General features: G+C 41.5%; 1 protein-coding gene across 1 annotated transcript in view; it reads left to right on the forward strand.

The window, feature by feature from the left end:
* myo15aa (myosin XVAa) overlaps positions 1-15984 on the forward strand; it is a 42143-nt gene that overhangs the window by 12384 nt on the left and 13775 nt on the right. The window contains exons 15-43 of the mRNA XM_071203900.1: positions 111-210; positions 298-440; positions 685-810; positions 1031-1108; positions 1187-1341; positions 1501-1546; positions 1647-1771; positions 2221-2338; positions 2425-2600; positions 3537-3621; positions 3733-3786; positions 3898-3983; positions 5163-5289; positions 5398-5493; positions 6060-6295; positions 6892-7082; positions 7570-7642; positions 8179-8370; positions 8493-8593; positions 8886-8980; positions 11568-11703; positions 12871-13260; positions 13683-13747; positions 14172-14294; positions 14463-14517; positions 14744-14891; positions 15138-15231; positions 15381-15501; positions 15680-15795. Of these exons, the coding sequence (XP_071060001.1) occupies positions 111-210; positions 298-440; positions 685-810; positions 1031-1108; positions 1187-1341; positions 1501-1546; positions 1647-1771; positions 2221-2338; positions 2425-2600; positions 3537-3621; positions 3733-3786; positions 3898-3983; positions 5163-5289; positions 5398-5493; positions 6060-6295; positions 6892-7082; positions 7570-7642; positions 8179-8370; positions 8493-8593; positions 8886-8980; positions 11568-11703; positions 12871-13260; positions 13683-13747; positions 14172-14294; positions 14463-14517; positions 14744-14891; positions 15138-15231; positions 15381-15501; positions 15680-15795 (3651 nt within the window). The remainder of the gene's footprint in view (positions 1-110; positions 211-297; positions 441-684; positions 811-1030; positions 1109-1186; positions 1342-1500; positions 1547-1646; positions 1772-2220; positions 2339-2424; positions 2601-3536; positions 3622-3732; positions 3787-3897; positions 3984-5162; positions 5290-5397; positions 5494-6059; positions 6296-6891; positions 7083-7569; positions 7643-8178; positions 8371-8492; positions 8594-8885; positions 8981-11567; positions 11704-12870; positions 13261-13682; positions 13748-14171; positions 14295-14462; positions 14518-14743; positions 14892-15137; positions 15232-15380; positions 15502-15679; positions 15796-15984) is intronic.

Below are 15984 nucleotides of genomic sequence, written 5' to 3' on the forward strand. Positions count from 1 at the left end.
AGAAATACTCCAGTGTGTGTGTGTGTGTGTGTGTGTGTGTGTGTGTGTGTGTGTGTGTGTGTGTGTGTGTGTGTGGTGTGTGTGTGTGTGTGTGTGTGTGTGAACAACAGGATCTGGCCTTCAACAGCTTCGAGCAGCTTTGCATTAATTATGCAAACGAATCGCTGCAGTCCTTCTTCAACAGGATCGTTTTCAGGGAGGAACAGGGGAGTCAACGTCTCACACACGCCACACACACACACACACACCAAAATGTATCTACATTAGTTATGGAAGTTCAGTCATTTTATTCGTAAGTGTTATTGCAGGAGGAGTACAGACGGGAACAGATCCCCTGGCAGGACATCCCATTCAGTGACAACCAGCCCTGCATCGACCTCATTGCCGCTAAGCCTCATGGGATGCTGAGGATCCTGGACGACCAGAGCTGTTTCCCACAGGTGGGGCAGAAAATAGCTTTGTACATATATGTTACACACACACATTTAAATATCACTTAGAGCAGGGGTGCCCACACTTGTTCGGCTTGTGAGCTACTTTTGAAATGACCAGCTCAACAAGGTCTACCAACCAGAAATGTAATTCCAAATGGCAAGGGGATGAACAACAGAAACATTTTATTTAGACATGAACAGAAACAAATACATGTGCTCTAAGTCTTAGAGTCTTCTGCTTTGTTGCTAGGCGACAGACCACACCTTCCTCCAAAAGTGTCACTATCACCACGGCAACAACCCATTGTATATGAAGCCAAAGATGCCCCTCCCGGAGTTCACCATCAAGCACTTCGCTGGACGGGTCACCTACCAGGTACGCAGCTCCTGATTGGCTTATCTCGAGTGACAAAACCTGCTATTGGTTTTCCAGTTGGCCAAAATGTATTGGATCGGCTGACACTGACAATAATGTCATTGATAACATATGATCAGTAACACAAGTGAGAAAAATACATTGAGAAACAACGCACTGCTGGAAGAGAGGGAAACATCAACCTGACAGATTCTAATGATTTGTGACGTCAAAAACACAGGTTTACAAGTTCCTTGATAAGAACTACGACCAGGTCCGACAGGATGTTCTGGACCTGTTCATTCAGAGCAAGAACAAGGTGAGCGAAGAGAACCATATTCCAACATATCTCACGTGAATAAATGTGTTTCAGTGAAATGTTTTTCCGTGCGTCCAGATGGTGTCAAACCTCTTCCTGGTTCACGCAGAGGTCACAGGTCAGCAGAGAGGTCACATGAGGAAGAGCAGCACGGTCACCAGGAGATACCAAGCGCCCACCGTCAGCAACAAGTTCCAACAGTCTCTGCTGGAGCTGGTGGAGAAGATGGAGAGGTGAGCCTGACAGAAGAGGAGATGTTTACCCTCAGAAAATAATTTCATAGCACACAGTTGCTGCCCACAAACTGTCCCTATTATCAGTAAAACACAAACAAATATAGTTTATAATTAACAAATTAAATTGCAATGTTGTTTACTTTTCTTTCGTTTCAGGTGCAACCCTGTATTTGTACGCTGCATTAAGCCAAATAATATGAAGGTGCTGTAGGCTTTCAGACTTTCTGTTCTTCCACTGATGCCAATGTCTCACTGTTTCCTGACATTCATTGTTTTTCAAATGTACGTTTTTCTGTGTTTAGCAACCGGGTGTATTTGAGGACGAGATGGTCGGCAGTCAGCTGCGACACTCCGGTGTGCTCGAGACCATCAGGATCCGTAGAGAGGGGTATCCTGTCAGAATGCCATTCTACATCTTCCTGTTCAGGTAACACACGCACCGTGGTAATCACAAGATGGTGGGAGGCCCTTTGGTGGAAAGGCACTAGGTAGTTTGTATGGGAAGTGATATAGAGTTGCCATGGAAGCCATGAGAGGCAAGTGAGAAAAAACTAAACATTTCCTTGATCTATTTTTAAGTATATTCTAATTATTCTCTCTGCGTTGAGTATACCTGAAAAACAGTAGAAAAAAGTTATTTCAGAATAATCTTATAGGAGAATATTCTTTTTGTCTCTATCATTGTCTTCTTCATTCTGTGACCACCTGTGGCAAAAATGAGTATTACAACAAAAAAGCACTTTTTTTCTCCATAGATACAAATAAATCAATTATAGGAATCTGTAGAGAATGAAAACATTTGAAAATCTATTATTTTTAAAGCCAATGTATTTGTGTATAAGTGTACATATGAGTATGTGAATGTGTCTTCCTCAGATATAAGTCCCTGGTGGGGTTACGAGAGCCTCCAGCAGCGAATGGAGACAACTGTATAATAATGCTCAGCAAACTGTGTCTTCTCCGGCCTGGAGACTTCCACGTTGGAGTCACAAAGGTGAGTCTCTCCTCCTATTTGTTAATGCTAATTCTTCACAAAACTAGCAAGGCAATACTTATAACATGTACTTGTGTGAATGGCAGCTGTTTCTGAAGGAGGACATCTACCAGTTGTTGGAGTGTAAGCGGGAGCGCTCCCGTCAGCTCGCCGCTCTCACCCTGCAGCGCTACACCCGCATGTTCTTCGTCAGGAAACGCTTCGTAGCTTTTCGCAGGAAGATAATCGGGCTGCAGGCTCAGTCCCGAGGCTTCCTCACCAGGTCGGCTTCTCTAACGCTGATAGTTTCAGAGAAATCTAATTGTTTGTCAAAAGCAACAAAGTAAAAAGCTTGATTTATCTGAGGGATAAGCATTTATGTAAACAAATGTACTTACCGTACTTTTCGGACTATAAGCCGCGACTTTTCCCCCCATTTTTTTTGTACAGCTAACGGCCACTAGGGAACCTCCTAAATCTATGGATTTTACAGGTAAAATTAACCACCTTTAACTCTATGGGCTCTATGACCGGTCCGCGCCCGCCTCCTTTAAGCGGCGGGCTCCAGCAGGAAAAGCTGGAGGCCGGAAAAGAGAGACAGGTAGCGCGCCAAAGTAAAAGTGGAACCGAGAGACAGAACGAGAGCAAGACAGACGGACAATTTAGCGGCTGCGGCTTATATGCAGGTGCGCTTTATAGTCCGGAAAGTACGGTACTTTTATCTAGATTGTGTAACCTAGCAGTGAGGAAAACCAATGAAGGTTAACAACAATACACTTTTTTAATGGGTAACACATGTTTGTAAAAATGATGGTACACTTTGAGAGACGATAATTCATTTAAACCAATGGTTGGCCACAAATGACCTAAAGTTTCCCAAAACAACACTGTTTTCTTTTGGTCCTATCGGATATCAAACAGACAGGCATGATGATAACTGCAAAATGAATGCATATCAATTGAGAAGGAAACGTTTTAATACAAACTATTGCCTCATATTAAAACTCACTGCATGTTATCCAAAAATCTAAATTGTTTTATAAAACTGAGCCAAATCCTGGCTTAAAAAACACATTTTAGCAGGGACTTCTGAAACAATTACTTGTAGCATGCCTACAACGTTTGTCCCGTTGTATTTGTAGCAAGAGTTATCAAAATATGACATTAGGAGAACATTTGTTAACGTGGTGGTTCTCAAATTCTTAACTCTGCCTTCCAGGAAGCGCTATGTGAAAATGAGGCAGAGTCTGGTTCGGTTTCGCTCTCTCGTCCGCATGTACGTCAACCGCAAGCAATACATCAAGGTACATAACTCAATCAGGCATATACATTTAAAACATTACCCACTTTTGTGACAATTTAGTGCTTTAACTCTGTCTTACTCTTGTTTGAATGGTGTATGATTTCTGTTTCAGATGAAGTTTGAAGCCCAGAGGATAGCTGAGGAGGAGAGAAGGAGGAGAGAGATGGTAAAATGGACGTTTTGACAGGATAAATATGGGACTTCATCAGAAATGTATCTGTAAAAGTAGTATCTTCTTTTCCCACAAGACAGTAAAAAACAGTAACAACTCTTTCAGGAGCTGACCAGGAGGGAGGTGGTGAACGTCACACACCTGGTGATCCCTGCAGAGCTGGGAGCGTTGCTGCAGGCAGCCGGAGGTCTGTCAGTGTCCGTCATCTGACTTCCTGTTTGAGAAGTGACATTAAAGTGCAAACACAGATTATTCATGAGCCCAATAGCTGAGCTCTCATCTCATCAGCACTAAAAGTGTCATCTCCAGGACTGACTTGAATATTCCTGACAGAGTGGTGGCAGTTGATAAATAAACCATGCTTTTCAATTTTTCATAACGATTGTCAACTTTATCCCTCAAATATCGTGTCTATTGAGCTTCAGCAGTGGACATTTAAAGTATAACAGTATATCATGTTTATCTATGTTTATTAAAGTTTTCTTTAATTGTAATGCTGAATATATGTGCCCCTGTGTTCTGTGCTCCGACAGTATACAGTAGGGCTGCTTGATATATCGTGTCGTGACGATAATCGCGATATGCGCGATATTCACATCGCAGGACGTGCGATTTAAAAAAAAAAGGACGTGCGATATTAAGTAAGGCAAGGCAAGGCAAGTTTATTTATATAGCACCTTTCAACACAAGGCAATTCAAAGTGCTTTACAAAAAACGAAAGACATTAAGAAAATGGCATTTAACATCAATCATTAAAAAGAAAAGATAATAAAAGAAACATTAAAAGATAAAAGTTACAGTGCGGTTTAAGATGTGAATTAATTAAAAGCAGCGGCAAAAAGAAAAGTCTTTAGTCTGGATTTAAGTAGGCAAATTAACTCAAACACGTCATGTTACAATTATTTTACTGCTTGCTTCAAAAGGAAAACTCGCGCGGCTCTCATGTCAGGGGTACTTGAGTGAGTGACAGCAAACCACCAATCACAACCACATCTCCAAAGCAACCGGACCCGTGATCAAAACACTGAATGAAGTAGTTTCATGTGTTTCTCCAGGGCAGTTCGGCGCATGCTAACCGAGCTAGCTCAGCTTGTTGCTCTGATAACTTAAGATCCAGACGTCCGTGACTAAAATCCTTCATCCGGTTAAATATAGTTAAAGAAATACCAATCGTATAGCATTACAGTTAAAGAAAGGATGGTTTGCGGACAAAAAAAAACAGTCTTTTCTTCAATTCCTTTATTTTTTCATATCGCAATATATATTGCAGGGGGACGTTTTTTCCAATATCGTGCAGCCCTAGTATACAGTATATCTTTCTATATTTGTAGCTGACTTGCAGTTTGTTGTTTCTCTCTGTTTCCAGTCAGGAGGGAGTTGCACTCAGACTGTCTGGCTCTTCTTCAAACTCCTCACATCCAGGAAGAAGCTCAACTCACCCTGCCTCTGGACATCAACAACTACCCGTTTTTCCGCTATGTGCAGATCTACTTTAGGGTGAGACACTGAGGGTAACAGTATACTCACAGTCAGCGCTGAAGGATCAGATCACCATGCTGTAGATATACAGTAAATTCAAATGTTGTGAATGTTGTGTTGCTGTAGGAACCAAAGTTTGGGATGTTGACGGCGCCTCTGGAGTCTCCACTGACCCGTGTGGAGGAGGACCTGAAAGGAGAGGCTCTGCAGCTCTTCATCATGGTACACTCCATTCTCTCATGAACACGGCACTTCACTGATTATACATTCTCACACATTCACACGTTGATCTTCTGGAGAAACAATGTTTTTCAGACCAGCAACAAAAAGGAGGAAATAGAAACCATTTTAAAAACCACACTTGCCTTTCCCCATTTTTCTTGAGCATGACAGACCAACTAGTTAAAAGTCTTCTAAAAACGTTGTCGCTTACCGTCTGGGGCCAATCAGGGAGAACAATTGAAGAAACACATTGTTTGTTCTTCACTTTCAAAAGTATGTTCCGAAGTCTACATAAGTCTGTATACAGGGGAGGTATTTAAACGTAACAAAATAGTCTTTTAAGCCTCAGACAGTCAAATGATAATGTGAATAACTAAGAAACAGTTCTTTGAGGCCAGGTCATTTGAAACTGTATTTTCATAGAATATCTCTCTTATCATTGCTTTACCCAATTTGACATTAAGGCAGAAATCCAGACACATTTAAAGAAATGCTACAACAACACACACTATTCTACGAGGCAGTGAGATACCCGGACTTAGTTGTCATTGTTTTTTTTATTTCAGGTACTGCGATTCATGGGGGACCCTCACCTGAACGGGGCTCAGGAAAACATGTTTGGGAACTACATCATCCAGAGGAGCCTGTCGTCTCCAGGGTTACAGGACGAGATCCTGGCTCAGGTGGTGAACCAGGTGTGGAGGAACGTGAACTCTGAGAACGCCGAGCGAGGCTGGCTGCTGCTGCTGGCCGGCGTCTGCAGCTTCGCCCCCTCCGCCAGGATGGACAAATATCTGCTCAAGTAAGACAGGACTTCTTGTGTTTAGAGGAATCATTGAAACAATACGACCTTCTACGGGCAAATGGGAATGGGGTCGTAATGTAATACATGTAGAAAGAAGAAAAACATTTACACAACAGAAAATAATAACTGTATAGATGCTTTTAATGTTTATGTATAATTCTAGTGATTTTTTATCTGCATCATAATTTTTATGGATTTTTCCTTGGCTCATGTTAGACATTTTCTCCAAGTTTCATAAAAACCTTTGTTAGTTTTCCCATAATCCTGCTGACAAACAAACCAAAAAACTAAATATCGACTTATTTGGAATCATATAATATGGATGTGAATCCATTTTGAAAAGCTAAATAAGTAGAGGCAGGTAGCACATCATTATATTAAAGGAAATGTACTTAACTTTGAAATTTGACCTTTTTAAAAACCTTTATTTTAGCACTTTACTTTTATTTTTTCAAATATATAAATGTATCCAAATATTTTACTATACTAGAAGGTTAATTCTCTGTTTACAAAACATGAAAAAAATATGTTTTACGAGGCATAAAAACGTACTTTCAATAAAGGCTGTGACTTCAGGTGACCTTTCTTCGCAGGTTTGTTTCTGACCACGCCCCCGCTGGTTGCCAGGCGCTGCTGCAGCACAGACTAATTCAAGCCAATCAGAAGACACAGCTAGGGTCTGGCTCCACCCCTGAGACTGCACGGACCTTTCCGCTGTCGCTCCTGGAGTGGACAGCCAATAGGAAGAAGGCTAACATGGTGTTGCACGTGCACTGCTTTGACGGTGAGATTTTTCCTAACAAAATATCTCGCAGTTACAGCTTCCTAGCGTAACATTCTTAAACACTGCTTACAGATCAAGGGACAGAAACCACACAATATTCACAAAATGTTCCTCTTTAATTGTTATTTTACCATCAGTTGTTCAACAAATCTTTCTTTATTTTAAAAATGGTCACATAGAAAACATTAGACTTCATATTAAATATCAAGTAAGTAGTTGTAAAGGAGCACACGGCTCAAATACAAGCGAGTGTGTGGCAGAGACTGCTGGCACTACTTTTATTGAGTGGGATCCATTACAGCCCCTGGTCATTGATAATTCATTGCCAGTAAGTATCAGGTGATGGAACTACTATACCGGGCTCTCGGGCCTCTAAATGGCTCGGTTTACTGTATTTTGCTTTGGTGCGACTCCAATCTGAGTGATTTAAAAAGCACAGTGGAAAGGGGCAGTTAAATTAAGGTTTCTTTGTTTGTTTTCCCCACAGGTGCATCGTTCCTGTGTCCGGTCCATTCCTGGACGAGTGGGGAGGAATTAGCAGGGGACATTCTGCGCCACAGGTGCTGATATTTCATATTTAAAGTGGAAACAGACAACCTGTATTTCCCCTCTATCCACTAGTGTTTTCACTAGTTTCCACTTCCTTTGTGCTATAAACCAGGCCTTAGTTTTTCCACGAGATTGTACCTATCCTTGTTAAAGAAAATGAATTGTGAATCATTGTAATAATGACCAAAAAATGGTCTATTGTCACCTACTGTACAAGACACACAAAGTTAGGCGAATTAATGTAAGGCATTCATTTTCAGCTCGAGTTCTCCTTAGCTAGTTGTGCTATTTCCTTTTTTTTATTTCTACGTATATGAATAACCTCTTAAACCGTTCTGTATTTCTTTAATCTTCCTACTTGAACCTACAGTATATGTTAATGTTGTATTTGTACCACTTTAATGAGCATACAATTTCATTATATTCTTCATACTCTTCAATATATTCCTTTTACTGCAAAAAATACAAACTGTAGCGTTGTAAAATATGTGCATTATTTAAGTAGGTATAAGGGGGTATTTCAAAATATATGTTGGCTTTCTTCCAGAGGGGTGTCGGACTGGTGGAGGGGGAGTTCAGTCCTGATGAAGGAGCACGGCCAGTGGGTGGAGTTAGCGGGTCACGACTATGTGATGGACCTGATCTCAGACCTGGAGCTTCCTCCTGACTTCCCAAAGCAGAAGAGCTACTTCATCATCAGCAGCGACGACCCGGCCAGAGTCAGAGCCAACGCCAGCGTGTCAGTTCACAAACAAACACACACATGCACGTATAAATAACTGAAATCTAGTTATTTACACTAAATATCTAATTTACCTCATACAAATGTACCTTTCCTTCCAATGTCTCTCCTCCTCTCAGTGCTCTGTTTGGCAGTGGCTTTGATTCTGATGAGGATCTTCCTCTCAGAAACAGCAGACCAGCCTACAGTCTGCCGGACTCTGACGGTTACCACAGCCACGGTACACACACACACACACACCCACACAAACACCCACACACACACACACACACACACACACACACACACACACACACACACACACACACACAATTATATCCCTCATACGTTATGCATGTATTACCAAGAATATATACAGGACTAGCAAGTCTTTATACATCTATTGGATTTGAAGACAAGGTCAGATTTACATTATAATTGCACCATATTTTATAATATAGGTAAGGTTTCTTGTAATTAAAAACGTACATGATGTGATGTGTTGAAAGCTGCTCTGCTGTGTGTCTGTTCAGTGGAGTCCGATGCGTTCAGTGACGGTCAGACTCAGAGAGGGATGGACCGGTACCTCGACAGTCTGTTCGACCCGGTGCTGTCAGACAGCAGCATAGTGAGTACTGATCCTCTGCTTTGTAAATATATTAACACCTCTACCTTTAAGTGGACCTATCATGCTATTTTTAGGCAATAGCATGGGTCTCAGATATATACAAAAATATAAAAACATGTCTATGAAGTGTTTTGCTCAAACAGATCACCCATTCTAGCCATGCCTCATATCCCTCTATTTCACTTCCTGTTTCAAAAGTGCTGATTTGGGGAATAAAGCTTTTAAAAAAAAGGAAATTGATAAAATAAAAGTGGGGGCTGAGCTCATGCGGGACCCGGCAGCTACTGTCTAAACTAAATGCTGCCGTGATGAAACGCCATATCATGGATTATCAAGGATTCTCTCTGAAACAGTCTGGAGCTCAAAGGCTTTCTCTCTTGCCGGTTATACCACAAGGTGAGTTCCTTTTTACTTCCTGCTTCTTCACACACATGCTCTCCAGTAAAGGTTAGCTCTGAGTGTTAGCGATGCTAATGTAAACATGCACCGACCATATTGCGTCCAAAACAGTCGGGCATTGTTTCTGATAGCAACGTTTCTGATAGGGCCGTGGGTGTAAAGCCAGCCTACATTTCCGATATTCCCCGAGTTCCCCGACACACCGGGGACACATATTTATGTTTAAAAGACATCAAAAAGTGCATTTTGCATGATAGGTCCCCTTTAATATACAGAAATGCTGGGTTAATTTGTGATCTAATTAATAAAAGTGTGAAAATGAAATAAAAATAATCACTCAGATATTAAGCTTTTATTTCTGCTGGCCTACTTCTTTATTTTCTACCTCTATCCACTGGAATATGTTGACATGTTTAATTGTTGAAGTTAAATGTCAGCCAGTAAAAAAAACGTTTAAAAAAAACACGAAAAATAATACTAATAATATTAGTGTTGAAACCATAAATTGCTTAATCAAATACACTGTAAAGTGTAGGGGTTGTAATGACTTTTCTCAGTAATAGAGTGCCACAGTGACGCGTCCTAAAACCCGAAAGTAAACTCCTTCCAGTTCCTTTGACAAGTATAAATAATTTTCTAATCATAAATCTATCGATTAGATTTATGTTTAAGAAAATTATAAAGAAATGTGGATATTATCCGGCAGAACAAAACGTGATCTGTCTCTTCAATGTGTGTCAACCACAGACCTTATTTCGAGCTATTTTCCAAAATCTTATGGAGAGATTGCATTTGGTTTTTGTCGAAGGAACTTCCGGGTTTTAGGATCACTGCGGCACTCTATTGGTTTGCATTGTTTTCACAGTTATCAAAACATGAAAACAGAAGTCAGAGCACATTCCCATTTTGTGAGCCAGCAAGTTCACAACATCTGTTTGGGTCTGGTTTCATCTGGTGTACATTTTTCACACTTTTGAGACATTCAATAGCCACTCAATTGATACATTGGTCCAAAAAAAACAGATGAATGCACGAAGGAATTTCTCATTCGCTGCAGATAAGAAAGGTATAAAAGTGTCACGTCACGCTCCCACCTGATCTGCATTGTGAATGGAGGAGTGTTGATGGATGCAGGGAACATGTGATCCAAAGCTTCTGTATGAATGGAGCAGACAGCGGGGCTGATTAGGTTACTGAGGGACCTGCCGTATAGGAACAGCAGGCAGAAGGTGTGCTGAGCTCTGTGGGGATTACTGCTCTGTAACCTGCTTCACTTTTGGTCTTTTTGTTAATACTAAAAACTGGAGGAAACAGGAAGAAATGCAGGTATGTTAAGGGTGTAAACTAAGTCACTTTTTTGGATTAAAATGTAAAATAGTGGTAAAAAAGTGTCCTTGAGACACATTTTTTTTCAAATGTATTTGGTTTTCAGTATCAGCTGTCAATCAGACCGTGTGTGGTAACTGCTTTTGATAAAGATTTAGCTTATGCCTGTGATACTTTATTATTTGACTTCTCCTTCTCCAGCTGCTGCTTAAAATATTGAGTACTTCACTTATTGAGCAGTAAAGCGTTTTTCCCCAAAAAGTAGCAATTTGGATTTGTTGTGTTGAAATAGTGTTTAAAAATAAAATCTGAATCAGAAAACTTTATTTTTACCGTGGGAAATTGTGTTTTGAGACAGTTTGAGACATTGCTGAATTACATTAAAATCAAGATAAGCACATAATGTGTAGAAATATGCACATTGTACTACAATATATAACATGTTTATTGCAATGTATTCAGTGGTGTACTGGGATTATAAGGTATTAATGCTGAATTTCACAGTTTAAGAGGGTTATGTTGCATTAAGACAATTTAACTTTGTCCTTTTTCTTGTGTTGATGAGTTTTTACCACTTTAATATTTTTGTTAACTTTGAAAAGGGTTCTATAAATAAAATGTATACTACTACTACTACTACTACTACTATTTTTGAGCTTCTCCTCCAGTATTTACGGTACTTCCTGCGGAGTATTCAGTTCCTGCAGCTCTGAGTCTGAATCAACCAGTACAATACACACACGCACGCACGCACACACACACACACACACACACACACACACACACACACACACACACACAGATTGATACAAATTAGTTATGGAAGTATAGTCGCTGTTACCTTTTCCTCTCTGTTATCCAGGACATGGAAAAGTCTGGACGTTTCTCAGCGAGGATGAAGGGAGGAGGAGGTGTCGGCATGACAGGAGGAGGAAGAGGAGAGGGGGAGACCCAACCAGCCCCCAGTCGGCCTTACCCACCAGGGATACACCCCGGAGGTAAAACACTCAAGTTAGTGTGTGTGTTTCCTGCTAGTTACATCTACCAGTTTTACAGATGTATACAGTTAGTTTTGTGTCTCTCTTCCGTGTTTAACTACAAGTTGTTACGGACTGGGTCTTTGAATTTTTTATGATCCATTATTTTATTTCTGAAGTGAAGCCTCTCTCACCACTGACATCAATAATTCATCTTGTTTTAAGTTGTTTTCTAAATCCTCGGCATTAGTCTCAAGTTCAGGAGATAAACAGTTCCCTGATTAATGCAAACACTGTTTTGGGTTAGTCTGTTTTCAACCTGCGTTTATACTCAATACACAATACAAGAGACATCATATGAATCTAAGAATAGACACAGATAAGGCCGTCCTTTAACGTGGTTTATTGTGGTGTATCAAACATTGTATTTGTTACTATAGTTATTCCCAGGTTGTTTGAGACCCAGTGACACAGAACCGGTCCAGGTGTAAAGTTCACCAGTGTTAATCGCTAGTCGTTTAGCTGCAATGAGCAGTCGGACCTCATGGGTAATGCAGAGACAGCCATTCACTGTAACCACAGATGACTCCTGTCCTCGCTATAGGCCTCTGTCACTCGCATTCTCTCTCGCTACACACTCTTTATCAAACACACACACATGCTTTCATTCGATCACTTCATTCCTTTAGGCGTCTCGGTGCATGCGTCTCTGCATGGCTGTACGCAATGTGATACTCCTGATTTTCTGAGTTTGAAGTTGTGGTAGTACTGAGTAGTTCAAGTATATTTTTGTAGTGAAAACAGTACGCATAAATTGTTAAAGACTTAATGTAATTCATCTCCATGACGTTGTGTGTGCACGGGTACCTTAGACCTCAAAAGCCAGTGGCAGTGGGTGGGAGTTGGTTGGAGGTATATTTTTAAAAAGTAAGAAATTGAATGACTCTTAATATCTTAATCGTATAGCATGAATAACATTTGTCCTTCACTAAAATGTATAAACAAAAAAAGAAGACATGCTAACATGCTGATGTTTAACAGGTTATATGTAACAGGTACATTTCTGATGGTCTTGTCTGCCTGTCTTCCTTTGATGAAATCAGCAATAGGGTCGGAAAAAACCCAAAGTTTATAAGCAGCACTTTTCCCTAACCCTTAACCTGTTCCCTGAACCTGTCGCTCCTCAAGCTGTGCCAGTGCTTCCAGTAGCCGGAGGAATGATGCCCCCCATCCCTGCCATGCCAATCCCCTCCCACCACCATCACCACGAACAACACCAACAACAACAGCAGCAGCAGCAGCAGCAGCAGCAGCAGGAGCAGGAGCAGCAGCAGCAGCAGGAGCCCCCACAACAACAACCACCACCCCCACAACAACAACCATTCCACCAATACAACCGTCCCCAACACCCCTACGACCCACACACTTCCTCCACCATCCCTCCCGCCTCCCGTGTAGCCCCCACCCCCTCGCCCTCTCGCACTGCCCCCCCCGCTGCTGAGTCAGATAATGTCGCCTCCCATTTCTCTGCCGCCCCCCCGGTGGTTCCAGGCCTACCTGTGATGGCAGGTGTGCCAGGTACAGCCCCTTGGGGTGCGTTCCAGCATGTTTGGCCTGAAGCGTGAGGGCGTGGTGGAGTTGCAATTCAATTTGAAACAAGTTCCTCTGTGTGTTTTGATTGAAGTGGAGGAGTCTGCTGTGAAATGTGCCCTGAAAAAACTTAACCATTGACTTTAATTAAGTGTTTTATGTCAACAGATTTCACATTACTGTATTAGGTGAGTTGAAAGGAATAATACAGTATTAAGTTGAACCTAATAATTGTTATTTAAACTTAATAGTATTGCTTTCAACCATTGACATAATACATTTAAATAAAGTCAATGTTTCTGTGTTGAATTGGAGTTCACTGGGTATTTTGCTGTGATCTGTGTGTGCTTCTGTTTTCTCCAGCCAAATCACCTTTACTAAAGGGTGTTCGATTGTTCTTATTTCTCTAGGGTCCGGGCACATGGTACTGACCCAGCAGCAGCAGGCCATCATCAACCAGCAAGCTATCATTCTGGTTAGTCTCTCTGCTTATTGTGATATTACTGTTGGTGTGTTTGGAAAATACATGGTACCACTTTGGGCTGTACCAACAAGCTTCAACGTTAATTTCATATCTTTGATACCCACATTCTAAATCAAGATTTGTATTTTTCTTTTGCATATTTATTTAATTCAGTTGAAACCTGGTCTTTCTGCACAGTTGCAGATAAAGATGAAGCTATACTAATATTATCGGTATCATACTCTCGACGATGACTGACTGGGAGTCACTTGGATCATTTTAACCGACTGCTGAAAACACGTTTTTTTAGATTAGCTATTTATCAGCGACATCCCCTTTTAACTGGTCTTTTAATCCTAATTCACTTAATTAATATATGTGTTTTTATTTAGGTTTTTATTATAGTCATACAAGGTGTACTTAATGCGTGTTGCAGGCCCAGCAGATGACCATGCAGGCCATGGCGATCCAGCAGCAGATGTTGTCCGTCTTCCCCCCCGCTGCCCCGGCGCCTCAGTCCCCGCCCGCACAGCATCACATGACACACTACTCCAGTCCTGTGAGTATCCACATACTTCTGATTTTCCTGCATGCAATAATATTAAGTAAATATGTTTAACTTAATATTATTGCGTTCAACTTACCTAATACAGTTGTGTGAAGTGTGTGTGTGTACATTCTGTCCTGCAGTAAAAAATACTCAACGGTAAAACTTGTTTTCCTGCAGACCAGAGAGAGTGAGGAGTCGCCGTACAAGCCTGCTGCCGTTCAGCGCAAAACGAGTAAGTTCTACTAAAAGGAAAGTCGGTAGATTTGCTGTGTGGTTCATTCCGTTATCACAGTGAGGCTTCAGGATGCCCCATGCTTTTTTTTGAAGAGGATGTTAATAGCTGAAGGCTCACACTGTTCTTTTACCTCTCTGCAATCTCACAAAATGCCCCCTGGAGAAGCTTTGACATAATTCTGTGTTTCAGTAAGTACTCGATCTAATAGAAAGTGTTGTTCCAGGTCCGACCCGTGGCCCCCCTCCCGAGGACATGGTACGATCCAGTGCCAGTAACACAGAGCGCATCGATCCCAGCCACAACATCAAAGACATCATCAAACAGCATCATCCCGCCGACACAACCGCTTCTACTGGACCTGCTCCACAAAGGTAACCCGCTCGTCATTTTGTAACACACGTTTTTAAATGTGATAATAATATTAATAAAAGGGTCTTGTCCATCTACTGATTGGTGTGTGTGTGTGTGTGTGTGTGTGTGTGTGTGTGTGTGTGTGTGTGTGTGTGTGTGTGTGTGTGTGTGTGTGTGTGTGTGTGTGTGTGTGTGTGTGTGTGTGTGTGTGTGTGTGTGTGTGTGTGTGTGTGTGTGTGTGTGTGTGTGTGTGTGTGTGTGTGTAGGAAAGGTGATGGAAAGGTGTTTGGGAAGAAGTCAGACCCACATGGTGAAGCTATGGAAATCCTTAAAGATCAGATGGCAAACCCCCCACAACCGGTACCCCAACTCAACACACACACACACACACACACACACACACACACACACACACACACACACACACACACACACACACACACACACACACACACACACACACACACACACACATTCTAATGGAATCTTACATTCATTTCAATTCTCAGACTCAAAAGAAGCCTCAATCCTCCCTACGTAAAGCTGATGGAGGAGTTAAGGTTACCAAGACGACCAAGTCTCGCCCCGCTGGGCCAACCAGCTCCAACTTAAGCCCCGCCCCCCCTCCAGGTACACATTTTACACACTAATGTGACACGACGCACAGTAATAGACAGCAGAATGGCAGAAAGTTCTTCACAGCTTTCGCACCTGCATGTGAATCGACCCAATGGGAAGTCAAACGTTTTTAAAAGTGTGTGTGTGCGTGTGTGTGTGGTTGTGTGTGTGTGTGTGCTTGTGTTTCCAGTTTCTCGAGAGTTGCCAATAGAGCAGGAGATCATTCAGACTCAACTCCACAGTAGGACCAGTGATGAATATTACACCTACTCCAACGTCCCCTGGAAACTCTACATGAGGAAAGAGGTGTGTTTCTTCATTGCTTGCTAAGCGGTTATTTAAGCTGTGCCTGATTTATGATCACAAACTATCACAAGGAACATTATTTAAGATGGCCCAGAAATATAACATTACAGCAAATGTAAGGAAACAAAGACTGTCAACATAAGTATACCTTTTTGAAGATCTTGTTGTAGTGAATATCAATGTATTATG

Source organism: Pseudochaenichthys georgianus, chromosome 8 (assembly GCF_902827115.2).
Source record: "Pseudochaenichthys georgianus chromosome 8, fPseGeo1.2, whole genome shotgun sequence".
Taxonomy (NCBI): Eukaryota; Metazoa; Chordata; class Actinopteri; order Perciformes; family Channichthyidae; genus Pseudochaenichthys; species Pseudochaenichthys georgianus.